Raw genomic sequence first — 20,963 nt, 5'->3', positions numbered from 1 at the left:
CCTTTTCTCATCAGCAGTTAGAGCAGTCTTGTGACTTCTATCAGTGGCTGGTAAAGATTCTAGGAGGAGTTTTCATTCTCCCCTGATTGTCCTATGAGGCTGCAGGACCCCTGACCCTCTGTCTGAAAAGTGCTGATTGGCCCTGTGCTGATCACATGCACCCTCTTAAGAAAAAAAGCGCTCTTTAAGAATTTTACACCAAACTGAGCATGTGCAGAGTGGAAAAAGGGGAAGATCAGAGAAAACAGGATCAAACAGACTTTTTACGTAATATAACCCCTTTGGTTCCACAGTGAGTATAACAAGCATGCTTTACTGCATATACAGACTGATTTTACTGTTGTAGGTTTAGTAATCCTTTAAGGGAAAAAAAAAATGCCACAAGCTAGTTACTGTTACAGTTAGTCAGGTCAATAAATTTGATTGCAAGATCACATTTCAGAGTGCAATGTGCTTTCTTTATTTGCACTTATTTGGAGGTGAAACCCTTTGTACTTTATAACTTATTTTTGGCGTGGTAGCATTTTTCTGCTTGTAGAGGTTGTAATCTTGCTTGTAAAGCTATTGCATAAACCTGAAGTATAAGCTTGTTGTAAATCAAACTCCCCAAAGAGCAATAATCCAGCATTATTACATAAGGTTAATCCAATGTAAATTCATTGTGTAGATAAAATATACCATAATACGAACATGACATTCTTGCTGTAAGCATGACCACAGACATGATACATATACAGCAAAAGCTCCCTGCACTGCCCCTCTGGACAAATCTGGATACAACAGAACCTTTGGAGTCAAGCTGCACATGCTCAAATTAGTGTGTATTGCTAGAGAGTTTTTTTTCTTTTTCTTGTACTAGTACATGTGATCAGCACAGGGCCAATCAGCACTGTCCAGACATGTCCAGACAGAGGGGCAGAAGCCCTGCAACCTCATAGGCAGTACGAAAACACCTCCTGCAAGCTTCACCAGGAACTGATAGGAATCACAAGACTGCTATATACTGTTGATGAGAAAAGGTATTTTTTTTTATTTACTAAAATAATTGCATTTCCATGTTATGTGCACTGTGGGAGACCAGATATAGTGAATGCAGGGTCCTGGGTTTAGTAACACTTTAATTATGCACAAGAGTTGTATGTCTTGCACAAATAGTGTCTACAAAGATCTTCCAAGAAAATCTTCATTTGCTGTGTTAAGTAGGAAACAGGTAATATAGTAATAAAGCTTGTGCAAATATTATTTATTAACATTGCATATAGGTTGAAAATGCACCAAACTGTAATAGCTAATCTTCGTTACATAACCTCTACCAGACAGATAAGAGCAAGCTATTAACACGAAAGCACATTTGTCAATAAATTACCTAGGAAATGTGAGCTGAATCTAGTGGGCCTGATTTATTAAAGTTTAGATATGATATATTAGGGCCACGGAAAGCATAAGGACGTGGCCCATGGGATTGTTGCCCCTATCCCATACTTTTTTCTTTCATTTATTAGTCATTCATTGATTGTATCCCATCAGCTAGATCACATGATAAGTTTTGATGAAAGCCCTGTGATACTACTGTACCAAGCAGTTTGGAGTTACAGAGCAAAAGTGCTGTCACCAGGCAGATTGTGGTCTATCACCAAGCGGAGTTGATATTTAGCTGACCGGTGAATTAGTGATTTATGTTTTGGAGGGAAAGCATCTGTCCAATCTCTGTGACCTTTATCCTTTATATGTTTTCCCCCTTAGGCAGCTAACAGCATTTAGACATGTGCAGAACAAAAAAAATTGTTTTGTTTTGAGTCGTATTTACATAAATTTGTGTAACTAAATTTGTTAAATTTATTTAATTCAATTTCAAAATTTGTTTTGTGTATCCAAATTTGATTCAAATTTTCTGAATTCGGTAGAACTGAACTCAATTCGACCAAATTCAGAAATTTTGAATTTCAATTCAAATTTCATTTGAATTCCAATTTCTTCTATTCGAAATTTTAATTTTGGAAGATGGTTATTTTCTTTCTATTTTATGTTTTTTTTCTATTCAGTTCTTTTCTATTCTTTTATTTTCCATTCTATTCTTTTCTATTATATTCTATGCTTTTCTATTCTATTATAATTTATTCTATTCAAAAGTCAAACTTCGGAAGATGGTTATATTCTTTCTATTCAGTTTTTTTTTTTTTGTATTCTAGTCCTATATTTTTTATTATATTATGTTCTATTCTTTTCTATTCTATTTGAATTCAAATTTATTCTAGTCAAATGGATTCTATTTGAAATTCAAATTTTGGAAAATGATTATATTCTTTCTATTTTATTATTAGTTTTTATTTCTATTCAATTCAATTCAATTCTATTCTTTTCTATTCTAATCTATTATTTTTCTTTTCTTTTCTATAGTATATATACTTTATGGGAAAATATCATCCACTTTGTGGATAGAGACTGTCTGTACCAGTATGGTTGGTATGGTTACATTTGGCCAGCTTGAGTCTTAAAAACTAAGCAGCTTGGTATTATTGGTAGACCTTGTCATTTGGTTGTATGTAAGTCTTTAAAACTACAGCGTTGCTACTACTAGTAGCAGCAGTGCTGTAGTTTTAAAGTTGGCATAATAGGGTTTCTCTAAATTTACATTACAGGAGCAGCCCCAGTATTTACCACCTGGGTTTGACTCACATAGAGAGATCATTATAGTGTCCATAGCGTGGGTATATTGCAATATCATAGGTTGTTTGAAAGTTTTAAATTAAAATTAAGTGAAGTTATTACTATAATTTCTAAACCCAGTAAAGGGGTTGTGATTTTTTTCTCCCCTCAATTTGGTTCATGTGTTTATGTATGTATTTATTATATTAATTTGTGTTTGGGTAGTTGGGAGGACGTATGGGTTGTACAATCCCATGCTGGTGCGTTGATCAATCAGACAACCAAATTGTATTCCTGCTGTATTTATTATACACCCATAATTTGAGCGGACACGAGAATATTCTATATTTAATAAGAAATGTGTTATGCTATCAACTATAAGCCCCAGCATTAAATGTACACTAGTTAAAGAGGAACTTCCCCCTTATCTTAAAAATGACATCAATGATACCTTTGGAAACATTTATTAATGGAGATCTACAGATACTTATTGATAGCTGCATGCTTCTTATTCTTTGCATACCTCATTTTTCATGTCCTCCCCATTCTTCTCACAGTGGCCATTATCACTAAGGGCAGATGAATCCATCTCCCTTTACTTCCTGGATCTCTGGGTTTACTGTACCTTCTGGATCATGTAGCAGTGCACATCATCTAAATGGGAAGGCACTGGTGATGTAGCTTTGCTAGGATGCATCTGTAGGGCCCTGTTTACATCACCAGTGCCTCTCTCGACCAGAAAGTGGAGAAACAGTAATTATAAATAAAAAATGTTTGTTTACCACTCCAGCCCCAGAAGGTTTTACCCCCTTAACCAATAGCTGCCCGCCGGCTGTCTTATGACGGCCAAGGGGCGCGGCTCTCATTCTGGGAGGGCATCATATGATGTCCCTCTATTTAAACAGGGGATGTGCGCAATCGTGTGCGTGCATCCCTGTTCCTTCGGTGGTGGCGTGTCACAGAGACACCGTGCGCCACCGAGGGGGGGTGGACAGCCATTGGGTATGGCTGTTTACTACGTGATCGGCCGTGATGAAGTCAAGGCCGATCAGAGGGTGTACCGCCCCACTTTGCACAGCGCATGCTTGCGATCTCGAGCACCCTGCACGTGCACGTCAGTGGCGGCGTGTTCCCGGGAACACTGCTCGTCGCCAATGCTGATAAACAGCCATTGGCTGGCGGCTGTTTACCACGTGATCGGCTGTGATCATTTTCACAGCCGATCACTAAATGTCAACAAACTGCGGTAACGAGATGCTACCGGGTTCTCCTCCTCACATACCGATCATGTGTGAGTAGGAGATTGCCGTAACATCTCGTTAATGCTTACAGTGTACACCAACACGCACTGATTGCCCCCCGAATAAAGAGGACCTGTCACCACCCATCAAAATACGTGCCACAGTTCATCTCAATACCTGTCAGTCCATATGAATACCTGTCACAGTCCATCAGAGTACCCGAGTACCTGTCACAGTCCATCAGAGTACCCAAGTACCTGTCACAGTCCATCAGAGTACTCGAGTACCTGTCACAGTCCATAAGAGTACCCGAGTACCTGTCACAGTCCATCTGAGTACCTGAGTACCTGTCACAGTTCATGTGAGTACCTGAGTACCTGTCACAGTCCATATGAGTACCTGAGTACCTCTAACAGTCCATCCGAGTAGCTGAGTACCTGCCACAGTCCATATGAGTACTCAGTACCTGTCACCACCCTTCAGAGTAGCCCAATACCAGTCACCAACCCATCAGAGTACCTATCTGTAGCCCATCAGAGTACTCAAGTACCTGTCACCAGCTCATCAGAGTACACGAGTACCTGTCACCAGGCCATCAGAGTAACCGAGTACCTGTCACCAGCCCATCAGAGTACCCGAGTACCTGTCACCAGGCCATCAGAGTAACCGAGTACCTGTCACCAGCCCATCACCGTACCCGAGTACCTGTCACCAGGCCATCAGAGTACCCGAGTACCTGTCATCAGTCCATCAGAGTACCCAAGTACCTGTCACCAGCCCATCAGAGTACCCGAGTACCTGTCACCAGCCCATCAGAGTAACCAAGTACCTGTCAACAGCCCATAAGAGTAACCGAGTACCAGTCACCAGCCCATCAGAGTACCCGAGGACCTGTCTGCAGCTCATCAAGTTACCCGAGTACCTGTCTCCAGCCCATCAGAGTACCCGAGTACCTATTTGCAGCCCATGCCTCATAGAATATACGTTGGGGTGTTTGCTTTCAAAAATGGGGTCTGTCATGGTTATGCAATAGTTTGTCTGCTTACCTGTTCCCATGTGTTCATCTAGAGACCAGCCGACCCTCACCTGTCTGCTTTTGTATCCATCCTCTGGCATGGCTCCACCCTAGCTCCTATCAGAGAGCTCTATATTAACCTGTGCACTGCAGGCCAGCCTTGCTGATCAACCTTTGTGTGTTAGCTTCCTGTTTCCTGCCGTGTGCTCTTCTACTGTTTTCCGTTACCGACTTTGGCGTGTCCTTGACTATCCCTGTTTGCCTGTGATCCTGACCTTTTGGCGTGTCCTGACTATTCTTGTCTGCTTGTGGCCCCGACCTTAACTTTGTCCCTCACCATCCCTATCCTCCTCTTGCCTACTGTGGGTGTGAGCTGGGGGACCCTGGGGGTCGCGACCTGGAGCCAGTTGCAGCCAAGTCCATCCTCACCACTAGAGGCGCTGGTGAACACCTGCTGGCTTTTAGACTCCGCGCCCCAGGGAATCTTACGCTCTAACTCCAGTGGGATCTGTCCCCCGTCTGCAGCAGTCAGCCGTAGGGTCCACAACCTTGCGGTGCACTCCTGATCCCTACGGTGTGCATCTGTCACCTCGCCTCAAGGTGACCTGACAGGGTCATTTTATGGGTATTTCCACTGGGCTGGTGCTCAAGGACCTTCAAAAGTGTGATAGGTAGGAATGAAATGAGATGTGTAATTTATGCTCCTAGAACGCCTGAAGGTACAACTTCAATGTTGGGCCTCTGTGTGTGGCCAGGCTGTGTAAAAGTCTCACACATGTGGTATCGCCATACTTGGGAAGAGTAGCAGAATATATTTTGGGGTGTAATTTTTGCTATATACATGTTATGGTTTAGAAATATCTTATAACAACTTTGTGTAAAAGAAATGCGTTTTAATTTTTTTTCCACATTTTCCAAAAACTTCTGGAAAAAAATGAACCATTCAAAAGCCTCATTCTGCCTCATAGATTATACTTTGTGGTGTTTGCTTTCCAAAATGGGGTCATTGTGTGGGCAATTCCATTGTCCTGGTGCTCCAGACTGAGTAATTGTCCTTCAAACTGTGAGAGCGCTGAAAGCTGAAAATTGGTCTGGGCAGGAAGTAAGTGCACTGTATTAAGGTAGTTAATGACCATGCAATTTTTTGCGATACGGCACTACGTTAATTTAACTGCCAATTGCGCGGTCGCGTGGCGCTGTACCCTTTACATCTCATGTAGGAACAGTCTTCGCTGCATAAAGCGAAGACTGGTATTAACAAAGGCAACTGTAACAAAACAGTAAAAGTTTTAAAAAGCCATAGTGCATGCTGTGCTGCTGAGTGCACATGTGCAGATTTGCCCACTGTAGCTGCAGAAAGCGTACGTGCACAATTTCATATACTCAGGATGGAGGTTTTAATGATAATACACATACATGTCTTGCTTTCTATGTTCTTTATGAAGTACAGTTTTTTTTTATCTGCTGCTTTAAAAGGTTCACGGAACGCATTCTCTATGTTAGCTCATATGACATTATCATTGTAACTGACTAACAGCAATGTGAACATTACAGATTTTGATGTTTGCCTATAAAAAAAACAGTTCAGAATAATACTGTACAATTTTCCTACAAATGCCATTATTTTTTTTACAATTTACCCTCCTGGGGCAGGCCATACAACAACACATCCTGTTGCATATATATACCACTCAAACCTAGGGCCATTTATTACCAGGGGCCAATACATAGTTGAAAGAACTAGCTTCAAGGTGACTGTGTACATGACCACTGTACAATTGATATTGACCAATTGCTTACTGGGCACTTAAGCCCCCCCCCCCCCCCCCCCCCCCCCCTCCTGACCAGACCAATTTTCAGCTTTCAGTGCTGTCACACTTTGAATTACAATTGCGTGGTCATGCTACACTGTACTCAAACTAAATTTTTATAATTTTTTTCACACAAATGGAGCTTTCTTTTGGTTGTATTTTATTACCACTGGGGTTTTTATTTTTTGCTAAGCAAACAAAAAAAGACAAACTTTTTTTTGGAAAAAAAAACATGTTTAATAGTTTGTTATAAAATTTTGCAAACGGGTAATTTTTCTCCTTCATTGATATTCGCTGATGAGGCTGCACTGATGGGCACAGATGGGCTGCACTGATGGGCACAGTTAAGGCGACACTGATAGGTACAGATAAGACGACACTGATGGGCATTGATAAGACGGCACTGATGGGCATTGATAAGACGGCACTGATAGGCATTGATAAGATGACACTGATGGCCACTGATAAGACGGCACTGCTAGGCACAGATAAGATGACACTGATGGCCACTGATAAGAAGGCACTGGGTGGCACTGGTGGGTGGCACTGATGGGCGCTTGTATGTGGCACTGATGGGCACTGGTAGGTGATATTGATAGGCAGCACTGGTGATGACACATTGTGGGCACTGATGGGTGGCACTGTGGGCACTGATAGGTGGCACTGTGGGCACTGGTAGGTGGCGCTGGTGGGCACTGGTAGGTGAGACTAGTGGGCACAGAAGCCTCTCCACGATCGGGACGATGTCCCTCTCTCAGCCATTGGCTTTTTTTTTCCTCCACACGCTATCAGCATGAGGGGAAAAAATAGCCGATTACCGGCTTTGTTTAGGTCCCATGATCAGCTGTCATTGGCTGACAGCTGATCACGTGGTAAGGGGTCGGGAATGACCCCTTACTCAGATCTGTGATCAGGCGAGTCTCATAGACTCTCTGATCACAGAGCGTGACACACATGCCCTGCAGAGGGCACTCAGGCCGCTCAAGCACGGGAGGACACCCATGGACGCACTCCGGGCAAATTAAGTCCACGCTGTAGCCGTCTTTTAGCTAAAGCACGGATGGCAAGTGGTTAATCAGCATACCTGGGAACTTTTAAAATTCAGAATTGATGAGAATGGGGACAGAGCAGGGGGTTGCAGCAGGACTATAAGGAGGGTGTGGCAAAAATGTGCTATCAGTGGGAGGAGTTTAAAATGTGTGCCTGCATACAGAGTGCAGAAGTCTGAAGTATGTAATGTGCATAGTGCAGGGATCTGGCGTGGAGTCACATGTGTAATGTACAGAATGTAGAGATCAGGTGTGAGTAATGCACAAAATGCAGAAGTTAGTTGTATGTAGCATACATGCAACATACAGTACATAGTACTGTACACACATACATGCAACACGCATACACACTGCATACACATACATACAACATACACTACTGTGCAAACATTTTAGCCAGGTATGAAAAAATACTGTAAATAAAGAATGCTTTCAGAAATAGAAGTATTAATAGTTTATTCTTGATCAATTAACAAAATGGAAAGTAAATTAACAGAAGACAAATTCAAATCTAATCAATATTTGCTGTGAACACCTTTTGCCTTTAAAACAGCACAAATTCTTCTAGGTACACTTGCACACATTTTTTGAATGAACTTGACAGGTAGGTTGTTCCAAACATCTTGGAAAACGAATCACGGATCTTCTGCGGATGTAGGCTGCCTCAAATCCTTTTGTCTCTTCATGTAATCCCAGACAGACTCAATAATGTGGAGATCAGGGCTCTATGGGCGCCAAACTATCACTTCCAGGACTCCCTATTCTTCTTTATGCTGAAGATAGTTCAGCATAATATGATAACTGTAAAATTTGGGGTTGTTGCCCTGCTGCAGAATAGATTTGAGGCCAATCACCTGCCTCCCCGATGGTATGACATAATGGATAAGTATCTACCTGTATTTCTCAGCAATGAGGACACCATTGATCCTCACCAAATCTCCAATAGCATTTGCAGAAATGCAGCCTTAAACTTGTAAGGAACCTCCACCATGCAGACACTCATTATTTTACCGCTCTCCAGCCCTTTGGTGAACAAACTGCCTCCTACTATAGCCAAATATTTAAAATTTTTACATAATCAGTCTAGAGCACCTGCTGCCATTTTATGCACCCCAGTTTCTGTTTCCATGCATAGTCAGAGTCACTTAGCCCTTTCTCCACATCAGAGGTATGTTTTTTTTGGCCGCAATTCTTCTCTAAAGATAACATTTGGCCAGACTTCTCCAGACAGTAGATGGGTGTACAAGGGTCCCACTGGTTTCCTCCAGATCTGTACTGATGGCACTTCCAATGTCGAAAAGGAAGAAAGCACAATGTGTCTTTCATCTGCTCAATTAAGTTTCCTTGACTGACCGCTGATTCTACGGTCATCAGCATTGACCATTTATTTGTGCTTCTCCAAAAGAGCTTGAACAGCACATCTTGAAACCCCAGTCTGCTTTGAAATCTTTGCCTGGCAGGGACCTTGGTGATGCGGTATAATGACCTTGTGTTTTGTTGTAGTACTCAGTCTTGCCATGGTGTATGACCTGTGACATGAAACTGTCTTCCGCATCCTCACCTTGGAAACAGAGTTTGGTAGTTCCTCACCCAGTTTTAAGCATCCTAAATAGTAGCAGGCACAGTTCCTTTTCCTCCTCCCCCTCCTCTCCCTCCCTCCTTTGTCTTATAAGAGGCAGAGATCCTCCTTCTCTCCCTCCCTCCTTTGTCTTGTAGAAGGCACAGCATGTCCTCCTCTCCCTCGCTGTTCTTCTTGTAACAGGCGCAGCTCCTCTATCTCCTCGCCTTTCCTCCTCCTTTTGTAGCAGGTACAGTTCCTCTATGTCCTCGCCCTCCCTCCTCCTACTGTAACAGGCACAGGTCCTCTACCTCATCGCCCTCCCTCCTCCTCTTGTAGCAGACAAAGCTCCTCTTCTTGTAGCATGTGCAGCGCCATCTCCTCTCTGTCCCTCCTCCTCTTGTAGCAGAGACAGTGCCTCCTACCAGTCCTCGCCTCCCTCTTTCTAGTCTTCATCTGACAGATGGTAATTGCAGGGTGCATATATGCTGCATTTTGGTTACATCTCTGGAATGTTAATTCTAGAGATGTGAGCAATCTAGTAAGGATCTAGCAACCAGAGTTGAAATCCGGCATTGCCAGGTCATTTCCAGCACTGTGATATGTATTCACCACATACATGGGACATTTAACCACTTGCTGCCCGCCCTATAGTGGTTAAAATCCTGACCGGGTGTCATATGACGTCCTCAGGATTTTGAGCCACTGCGTGCATCGCGACGATCATTGTTGCGGGGTGTCAGTCTGACACCCCACAACTAGGATCTTGGTAAAGAGTCTCTGACGGAGACTCTATACAATGTGATCAGCCGTGTCCAATCATGGCTAATCACAGTGTAAATAGGAAGAGCTGGTGATCGGCTTTTCCCCACTCGTGTCTGTCAGATGCGAGTAGAGGAGAGCCGATCGGCTGCTCCTCTAACAGGGGGGTCTGTGCTGATCGATTATCAGCGCAGCCCCCCCCCCCGCAGGATGCCCACACTAGACCACCAGGGATGCCACCAGACCACCAGGGATGCCCAGCACCAGGTATGCCACCCTAGACCACCGGGGATGCCAGTCAGTGCCCACAATGGATGCCAATCAGTACCCACAATGGATGCCAAGCAGTGCCCACAATGGGCATCACTGATTGGCATGCATTATTGTTTGGCACTGATTGCATCCATCAGTACAATATAATACAATACAATGCCACCTATCAGTGCCCATCCAGGCCGCCTATCAGTGTCCATCCATGCCACCTATCAGTGCCCATTTGTGCCACCTATCAGTGCCCATCCATGCTCATCCGTGCCGCCTATCTATGCCAATCCGTGCCAGCTATCAGTGCCAATTTGGGCCACTTATCAGTGCCCATCTGTGTCACCCATCAGTGCCACCTATCAGTGCCCATCAGTGCCGCCTATCAGTGCCACATATCAGTGCCCATCAATGCCACCTCATCAGTGCCACTTTATTGGTGCCCCCTCATCGGTGGCCATCAGTGCCGCCTTATCAGTGCCCGTCAGTGCAGCCCCATCAGTGCCCATTAGTGAAGGAGAAAAACGTACTTATTTACAAAGTTTTGAAACTGAAACAAAAAAAAACTCTATTTGTGGGAAAAAAATGTAAAAATGTAATTTGGGTACAGTGTAGCATGACCGTGCAATTGTCATTCAAAGTGTGACAGCGCTGAAAGCTCACAATTGGTCTGGGCAGGAAGGTGTTTAAGTGCCCAGTATTGAAGTGGTTAATATGAATTTGTCCAAAACATGCAAAGTGAGTTTATATGTAAAATTCATATTTGAAAGTGCTTCTAGGCCCTTTAGACCATTTCTATTGTGTTTACTGAGACCTGAGACCTACTGTACCCACTGTCACATGGGTTGATTTACTAAAGGCAAATAACCTATTCCCTTTGCAAAGAGATTACCCCTTAGCTTATTTAATGTGGTATAAATTCACTTAGCAATCACTAAAAATAAATGTATTTTGCTTTAACATGACTGATATATTGCTGATTTTTGGCTGCCAAGACCAAACCATACTTCCTGCCTTATCCACCTTACATAAATAAGACACAACCACCTTAGAATGGATTTTAAACGGGCATAGCAGCCTTTTTATTAACAAACCACAAATATATATTTTATTACATTCTGTGATAGATAACCTTTACCCACTAATGTATAATACTGACTCTCTTAAATCCAGGTATTTAAAGGCAAGCATGGTCTACCGAATCAACTGTATCAAGCACCAAGTTCCTTACCACGGCCCCCAGCCGCAATTACATTGACTCTGGAATAATTAGTTACCACTTTACCACCCAATAAAGCCCCAATACCGATATCGCCGACGTCACATCTATGGGAAGGTACCCATACCAAAGATGGGCCCAACCCATCATTCTCCAAAGACAATTTTGACCATGCCCACCTTCAAAAGCCTGAAATCCCTGCTATGACTCTGCTATACCCACACGCCAATAGCGTGTCCAATGGCCCACCAAAACGGCAACAGGAAAAGAATCAACAGAAAAGGAACATCATTCAACAGTAACAAGTGTGGAGGGGGGGGTTCTCCTCGGCTGTCCAAACTCTGACTGACCCTCGGTCAACACCCCCTTCTTACTAGACCACTAATGACCCCATCCTAAAAACAAACCCAACCACACCCTGCTACCGTCTAATCAGGTAGGCCTCTTAACCTGCCTAGCTACAGCCTAGAGTGCAAACCCAATCATGTAGGCCCTCCTCTTAAATGCTGGGCATCCCGTTCCAGGCCTTCTTTGGATTAGACAAAAGAAGTCAGCAGAGCTTCACCTCATTCACTAAGCAAAGATAAATCTTCCTTGTAACGTGAACAGCCTCTTTTCCTTTAGAAAATCAAATCCAAAGTCTATACCAAAATCCAGTATAAGTAGCTATGCTCCAAGTTACATTTACATAGTGTGTACTCATACCTAGAATGATTATGGAGTATATAAGAACTTCTTAGCTACTTTACCAGACGCCTAACAAGTTTTTTTTTTTTTTTTTCGGTATAGGTGTACCTCAAGGCATTATTTGTATTCAGTGTTACACTTTTTCTTACAGGTTATCACCTTCTATGAATATATGAAAACAAAGGACATCAGATCTTACCTTTCCAATTATGCTTCCAACTTCCTGTGAAAAAAATATCAATTTATTATCAGGTTTTCTAATGGTTACATTTCAAATAGTTGAAAATGAATTGCAATACAATAATAAAGATATCTCAAAATATAAAAATATGGCATGAAAATAATTGGTTCTTAGACGGCTTTCATACCAAGCCGCCCATAGTGTAGGTGGTAAAACACCACTATTTTTAGCGGCGTTTTACTGTTGGTTTTGCAGCGCATTCTGGCTGCTAGCGGCCGAGAAAGAGTTAAAACCGGCCGCAATACGTCGCAATAGTGCTGGGGAGCAGCGGTGGAGGAGCGGTAAACACATCGCTCCTTCACGGCTCCAAAGAAGCTGCTGGCAGGACTTTTTCTGATGTCCTGCCAGCGCACCGCTCCAGTGTGAAAGCCCTGGCAGTGAAAGAGCAGCCACAGACTGATGAGGTCATCTCTCTGCCCACTCTGCTCCCTCCTCCTATCAGTATGTTACTTGTCAACATGTTTGCATGTAGTATGCCTGTTCCAGAGTTCTTCCCTTCATTTCTAAGTCTATATGCTGCTGTATAGGGGCTTGTAATAGGTTGATATCAAGTCAAACTCAGGGACTTAAGCTCCTTAAAACTTTACACGATATTCAAACAATTCCATCTGAAATGGGAAATGGTCATCCAGTGGCAACTTGGAGTGAAACATGACATGGCCTAAATAAAGGGACTTGGTAGATAAGATAGAGAGCTGGGACAGTGTGGCAGACACAACTCTTGCACAGTGAGGGAATGAGAAGGTATCCATTTTATACACAGCCCTTTACTAGACAAATAAGTGTTAGTAAACTCCCCTTGTTGTTTTTTACCTACAGGTAAGCCTATAATAAGGCTTACCTGTATGTACATTAAAGGGTAACTCCACTTTCATGGGGGGGGATAGCAGATATAGAAAAAATAATATAGCGCATAAAATTGAGTGTGTACTGACCACTCCCCAGAAACATAATTTCCTGCTTGTGTGATTGGCTCACCAATTTTCTCAGAAATCTGAACTAAGATACGAATCAGATTTCAGGCATCCCCTGCAACAAGAAGCTCCGACTTAGAAAAAGGTTCCTGTAGGACTTTTGGGGCGACTTGCATTGACTTCTATACAGAAGTCATTTTGCAAGCCGCCGCTAAAGTCGCATCCCGGTCGCCTGAGGCAGTCACTCTGCAGGTCATGCTGCCTCAGTGTGAACCGGGTCTAAAGGGATGCAGGCCCAGTGGCTTCCTCATTAGTGCCCATGCTGCTGCCACACTTGTTAATTATGAGGCACAGACAAACACACAGGGATTTCTTCAGAATAACAAAAGGTAGGAATCTGCAACAAAGTTTGTTATACTCCTTGCAATGTACACAGATTACCCAAAGGGGAATGATTTTTTCTTAACAAAAGTAGAAAATATCTCCTAAACATGCACCCTTTAATAGATATTTACCTGTGCTGCAGCCGGTGACGTCACCAGCGCATGCACACTGCACCCTCAATGGACGGCATGCATGAATGACTGACATTTTAGCAGTTCGGCCATTCAAATGGTTGGAGCCTGCAAACCCGCAAGGAAAGACCAGGTAAAGATGGATTCCCTGTCAGCGATGACAGCACTCAACTGGAGGGATATAGCTTTTAGGTAAGTTTGTCATAATCTGATAGTATGCGGTGGATACTAGCACATTATGGCATGAATGCAAAAAATAAAGTGCAGGGCTAGGTTTAAGCACAAGTTGACCCAGTGCATAAAAACATATATGAAAGTAAATATAACACTATATTATTAAAGTGCAATATGACCATAAACATTAAATAGCATAAATTAAACTATACAGTGCACTTATGATGAATTGTATTATACGCAACCAAAATATTTTGTTTTAGTGCGATCCCATGTGACAAATGCAAGATAAACAAAAGTGCAAACAATATGCAAATTGTAAGACCCCTTTCACACTGCTGCCATTTTTCAGGCGATACCACGCTAAAAATAGTGCCTGCATAGCGCCTGAAAAAAGCGGCTCCATTCACTCCAGTGTGAAAGCCCGAGAGCTTTCACACTGGAGCGGTGCGCTGGCAGGATGTCATAAAAAGTCCTGCCAGCAGCTTCTTTAGAGCGGTGAAGGAGCAGTGAGTTCAATGGGGCAGCTCTGCGATACTGCTGCTCCGGCTGCATTTTGCCAGCGGATTTAACCCCTTTTCGGCAGCTAGCAGGCAGTTAAAATCGGCTAAAACTACAGTAAAGCGGCACTAAAATAGTGCAGTTTTACCGCTGATGCCCTAGGTGGCTCGGTGTGAAAGGGGTCTTAAGTGTGACATGAAGTTTGGGCACAAAAAGACTCTGTACATGAGAACATATGTGAAGAAAATATAACACAATAATAAATGTGTAATGTGACCATAACCTTAAGTAGCATAATTTCAAATAAAGTGCAACCATAGAGTGCAAATGTGATTGATTGTGTTATATACAACAAAAATATTTAATTTAGTGCAGTCCCATATGACAATGCAGAAGGAAACCAAAGTCGCATAAAGCAGGAGGAGCAAGAGTCTTTTTGTGCCAAAACTTAGTGTTGCACTTTACAATTTGCATATTGTTTGCACATTTTGTGCATTTTTTTTATGTGACTTTGTTTTCATCTTGCATTTGTCGCATGGGATCGCACTAAAACAAAATATTTTGGTTGCGTATAATACAATTCATCATATGTGCACGGTATAGTTGTACTTTATTTGAATTTATGCTATTTAATGTTTATGGTCATATTGCACCTTAATAATATAGTGTTATATTTACATTCATATATGTTTTTTATGTACAGGATCATCTTGTGCTTAAACCTAGCGCTGCACTTTATTTTTTGCATTTTTATTTTTGCGCCCTGTATCTGGGTTATAGTGCTTAGCTGCAGGTCATTAATTGACAAATTTTTCACATCGTTTAATTCATCTATCACTTAGCGCAGATATATCATTTTTATTTCTATTTACATTATGGTATGAGCCTGCTGAGGGACCATTTTTTTTTGTTTTTATTGTTTTTAACGTGGTTTACTACCGCTTGAAGCAAGAAAAATTTGCTATTGGGTGTAATAAAAAGCTGCTCAAAGCAAATCATGGTATAAAATGATTCATCATCACATCAATGTTTGACTGGGAACCCTCTGTTTCAAATGAAAATAACAGCAGTGTTAATTTTGTCAACTAAAATGACTAAAACATTTTAGTCAACTAAATTAATACTATTTTAGTAGACTAAAATACGACTAAAACGAAAACAATTGAGATGACTAAAATATGACTAAAACTAAAATGGGACTAAAATTTAAATGGCATTTTAGTCAAAAGGCTAATACTAAATTGAAATTTGACTTCAAAATTAACACTGGCCTTTAGTGCATGTTCATACCTCAATACCTTAAATAATAACATACAAGATTTTTCACTCAGTATATAATGAGTTTGGAAATTGTAGAGAAATGTTACAATTTAATTACACCCATTCAATTTTAGATGACTAAAATTTGTTTTAGTTGACTAAAATGTACTGGAGATTTAGTCGACTAAATACGACTAAAACTAAAACAATTGCAGGAGGCTAAAATGGGACTAAAACTAAAATGCCATTTTAGTCCCAAGACTAAGACTAAAACTAAATTGAAATTTGCTGCCAAAATTAACACTGAATAAAAGGAAAGGGACTCATTTATTAGTAATATGTTTACTTTCCATATAATGAACAAATAGTCTCATACCTTTCCGTGCATTAGAAGACGAATTGTCAAAGTCACATTTAAACCCCCTTCTGACACTTTGGATTCCATGTTCTAAAAATTGGAGGGACAGTTCTCAGGGTCACCTGTAAAATAAACCCATAACACAATAAACATATCGTTGTGGATAGAAACACATTGGCACATTCACATTTTTCCAAAATATATGTAAAAATAAAAACAACAGTATTAATATTAATTATTATTATTATTATAGCCCAATCAGGAAGAGTGACTCTTAAAAAGACACTGTCACTTTGCCTATTCGGGTATACTAGCCATGCTCCCTTGCTGTCTCCTCATTGCAGAATCCTGGCATATCTAAGCTCCAATGTCAACTGGTGTCAGAGCTTAGACAGAGGGCCACCATCATGGCTCTCTAACCCTCTTTCCCAAGTGATAGTGTTTGGGCCTGTTGATTGGAGATGCCACATTAGAGAGAACTTCAGTGGTCCTTGAAGGCAGTTAGGGAGTGGGGTAAATATACATGTTGGAGGGGTGGGCTACGTGACAGTGTCACATGGTACAGTGACAGTGGTATTGGGCAAAATGACAGTAGATGGCTTAAAATGTCTGATATACATCCTGGAATTGGTTGCTCATTGAAGAAGAAGATATATCCAGCAGCATCAGTATGTGGAGATTAACTTGGCAATAACTCTAGGCCTCTACGTCAAGTAAGTGGCACACTTTGCGCATTCAGTTTTTTTCCACTCGTGCCATCCAAGAAGTCCCTAATTAATTCCAAATGTTGACAACTATGGAACAGTGAGCAGCCAAATCACCAAATCTCACTTCAAATCTGCTTAGACTATTAGAGGCAGAAGTACCTTAGATAATCCCACGCTGTAGATATACAGCTATGAGGATGTAGGCACAGGAATCCACTGCTACTTTTCAGTAGTAATTAACCACTTAGCAGCTGCCCTGCGTACATTTACTGCGGTAGGGCAGACCTAGTACACAATCTGACCTAGTGACCCACTCCCGCTGTGATTGGACACAACAGGAGCCAATCAGTGGGTCCAATGGACACGATGTCCACCAAGAACCGCCAATCATTCAAGAGAAAGGCAGACCACTGTTCTGCGAGAGGGGAATGTGCTGATCCTGTGTTCCTGCTAAGCGGGAACACAGATCTTTACATTCCCCCAGTCTAAGCACATCCGCCACAGTTAGTAAGCACACCCAGGGAACACATTTAGCCCCCTCCCTGCCTATTGCATATTTTTTAGCACTGATCACTGTATTTGTGCCACTGGTCCCCAAAAAGTATCAAAAGTGTCAGTTAGGTCTCCGATTTTCTGCTGCAATATTGTAATCCCGCTATATGTTACTAGTAAATTAAAAAAAAATAAAAACTGAATAAAAATAAAAAATGATTTTTTATTGGGAATGTTTTATAGCAGAAAGTAAAAGATATTGTTTTATTTTTCAAAATTGTCGGTCTTTTTTTGTTTATCGCACAAAAAATAAAAAACACAGAGGTGATCAAAATACCACCACAAGAAAGCTCTATTTGTGGAGAAAAAAGGACATACTCCTTTGTTTGGGTACAGCATCGAAGGCCACACAATTGTCAGTGCCATATTGCAAAAAATGGCCTGGTCATTAGGGGGTAAACCATTCCGGTGCTGAAGTGGTTAAAGACAATAGATGCATTTTCAGGTAATTGCTTTGGCAAAATTACCATTTATACATGTCTTCTAGTAAATACCATTTTTAAAAAAAATAATTTAATCCCGGGCTACTTAAAATTTTTACATACAGTTTAATTATAGCTGCCAGTTTGGTAGCTTTTTACTTCACTGTTTGCAACATAGCATGTAATATACCAAAGAGTCTGCCATACACCATGTCAGCATCTCATTAAGCATATAGATAGACAAGCAATGCTAGCAGTGTCATTTTAATTAGATCAAAATTTGTGAAGTCCTGTAGTGGTGATCATTGCTGTCCAATACTGTCATATGATTGGCACTTGAAGAGTTAGTTTTTCTTTTTCTTTTTTTAAACAAAATTACTTACGCATTCAATTGTGCATCTTGGGCTGTCCCCATAAAAATAATAAAAGGGGAAATCTTCAAATGGGAACACCTCCAGGGATTCTCTCGCTTGGGAGGGATTTCCTCTCACTTCCTGTTCTGGGGCAGGAAGTGAAGGTAAAGTTCCCAAATGGGGCACATACGGCAAGAAAAAAAAACTGTCAGGGGGTTTAAACCATCCCTTACTCTATCCAATTTTTCTTTTTCTTTTATAAGTTTGCCTTTATTTGTATTTTAACATATACTAATGCTTTTGTCCCTACTATGTGAAAAAAAAGAGAATAATTCTATTTCAATTTCAGATAAATCATATAATATATTGCGTAAGCACAGGCACTTTTCTTTCTAAGGGTGGCAGTACAGATGAGCTGGCGCATTCTGGTGTAGTCACTACAGTAAAACTTTAGTATTCAGCTGCTGCTAGAACATGCACACATGCAAACTAAATTTAAACAAAGGATCTATAATGTGTGCACATCACACTTTTTACAAAAAAAAAAAAGTCTGAGTGCATGACCATCATGGGAAATGTAAGAAATAAAAGGGGGGGGGAATACCGCGCTCTAACACAAAAAATTAACTTAACCAAAATGAAGCAGCAACTAATAATGTGAGATACACACATATAACAAAAGAAAATAGCTGCGCTAAGACTCCATTCACACAGGGGCAACTTTGGATTAGACTTCAAGTCGCCCCAAGTCGCCCCTAGTCGCCTCAAGTTGCGCTACATGTAAAAAACAATATAAGTGAATGAGAGCCATCTTAATGCACACTACTGAAGTCGCTCCAACTTCAGAAAAGGTTCCTGTATTACTTCTATCTGACTTCTAGGTGACTGGTACCCATTGATTTCAATGGAAGTCACTTCCAAGTCAGATCTCCTTCTATATTGAGGCGACAATGTCGCCTCTCACAGAATAATCAGCTCTCGAGGGGGAACTCCACGCCAAATTTTAAATAAAAAACTGGCATGGGTTCCCCCTCCTGGAGCATACCAGGCCCTTAGGTCTGGTATGGATTTTAAAAGGAACTCCCCTACACCGAAAAAATGGCGTGGGGGTCCCCCCAAAATCCATAGCAGAGCCTTATCCGAGCATGCAGCTTGGCTGGTCAGGAAAGGGGGTGGGGATGAGTGAGTGCCCCGCCCCCTCCTGAACCGTACCAGGCCGCATGCCCTCAACATGGGGGGCTGGGTGCTTTGGGGAAGGTGTGTGCCCTGCAGCCCCCCCACCCCAAAGCACCTTGTCCCCATGTTGATGAGGACAAGGGCCTCTTCCTGGCCGTTGGTTGTCGGGGTCTGCGGGCTGGGGGCTTATCGGAATCCAGTAGCCCCCTTTTATAAAGGGGCCCCTAGATCCCGGCCCCCCACCCTATGTGAATGAGTAAGGGGCTACCCATTCACCTGGGGAAAAAAAGTGTCAATAAAAAAAAAACACAACACAGGTTTTTAAAGTAATTTATTAATCAGCTCCGGGGGTCTTCTTCCGACGCCGGGGGTCTTCTTCCGACTTCTCCGCTCTGTTCGGCCTCTTCTCCCGGTGTCCGGCCTCTTCTCCCGCTCTCCGGTGTTGTCTCCCGCTCTCCGGCGTCATCTCCCTCCGCTATCTTCTTGCAGCTCTTTTACTAGCGGAGGAGCTCGGTCTCCTCTGTCCTTCTTCTCTCTTCTTTCTTCTTCCGATGTTGACACGACGCTCTCTCCCACTCAGAGACTCAAACACAATGACATCAGCATGTTTGAGTCTCTGAGCAAACGGGCGCTCGCAAGCCAGCCGGTTACTCTTGCTGTCTTTTATTGAGTTTTTTGTAAGTGTGTTTTTTATTTATTTTTATTAAATGATAATATCAGAATTACACTATGGAGAGTTCTCTTTTTCTAATTTTTGGGTGATACTTGATATCCATTCATGAGTCCCCTCTGGATCTTAATATTGGTTCTTTGGCTGCATATCGCTCTGATGCCATTTGAGCTGCTGTCTTGGACTCCTGTGGACAAAGGCCCCAACTGGGTGTTTAGCCGCAAGCTCTTGTTGTCTGCCTTTTGGTAAGCACACAATTTATTTGGTGTTCGGCACATTTTGGTGGTGAAGATTGCACATTCTTATTTTCTTCAATTGATGTAATTTGTGTGATCAGCATTATGCAATTTATGGACACTATTTGATATATTCTATTTTACGCTCATTATTGGGACTTTGTATTTCTCTTTTTGGGATTTTCTTTAACACTTTTTGCACTCTTTTGTTACACATGGTTTATATGTGTTTATTTGTGCATTTATTTTAGCACTGGTTCATCACTTATTTATGTTTTACTGTTAGCGCAGCTATCATGGGAAATGTAAAACACCCGGGGTGCCAAGGTTTACCATCACTGCCATAATGGCTTTGTCCTATCCACCACTAGATTCTATATTGCTTCAACTTCTTCCTCTGAGATCTATAAAATGGAACCTATATTTCCCTTTAAAATGTTTCTGGCTCAAGAGAAAGGAATTCCACTCAGAAGACAGTTTAAAAGATGCAGTGAATTCTTATAGGGTGGCTCTTGGGGTTCCTGCTTAAGTCATTGACAATTTCAGGTAGAAGACCTTATGTGGTGAATGATAAAAGATTTAAATCTTTAGCCATATTAAGTCTAATTTATCATAATACATCCATCGGGGAGGAG

General features: G+C 41.9%; 1 protein-coding gene and 1 long non-coding RNA gene across 11 annotated transcripts in view; one reads left to right on the top strand and one right to left on the bottom strand.

The window, feature by feature from the left end:
* The window catches only part of PCBP3 (poly(rC) binding protein 3), a 123,508-nt gene that overhangs the window by 71,724 nt on the left and 30,821 nt on the right, over positions 1 to 20,963 (bottom strand). For all 10 annotated transcript variants that reach the window (XM_077448151.1, XM_077448154.1, XM_077448155.1 and 7 more), the window contains exons 3-4: positions 16,231 to 16,334; positions 12,449 to 12,472 (exon numbers count right to left, since the gene is read on the bottom strand). In XM_077448151.1, coding sequence (XP_077304277.1) covers positions 12,449 to 12,472; positions 16,231 to 16,299 — 93 coding nt within the window. In that variant the 5' untranslated portion in view covers positions 16,300 to 16,334. The remainder of the gene's footprint in view (positions 1 to 12,448; positions 12,473 to 16,230; positions 16,335 to 20,963) is intronic.
* On the top strand, positions 760 to 12,536 carry LOC143924097 (uncharacterized). The gene is made up of 3 exons (XR_013261817.1): positions 760 to 1,019; positions 11,517 to 11,998; positions 12,401 to 12,536. It is a non-coding gene; the product is annotated as an uncharacterized LOC143924097 (long non-coding RNA).

Source organism: Lithobates pipiens, unplaced genomic scaffold (genome assembly GCF_037356315.1).
Source record: "Lithobates pipiens isolate NorthernLeopardFrog02 unplaced genomic scaffold, aLitPip1_a1.2 Scaffold_22, whole genome shotgun sequence".
NCBI lineage: Eukaryota > Metazoa > Chordata > Amphibia > Anura > Ranidae > Lithobates > Lithobates pipiens.
Note: the sequence above shows the minus strand (reverse complement) of the source record. Positions and strands in the feature narration are given on the sequence as shown.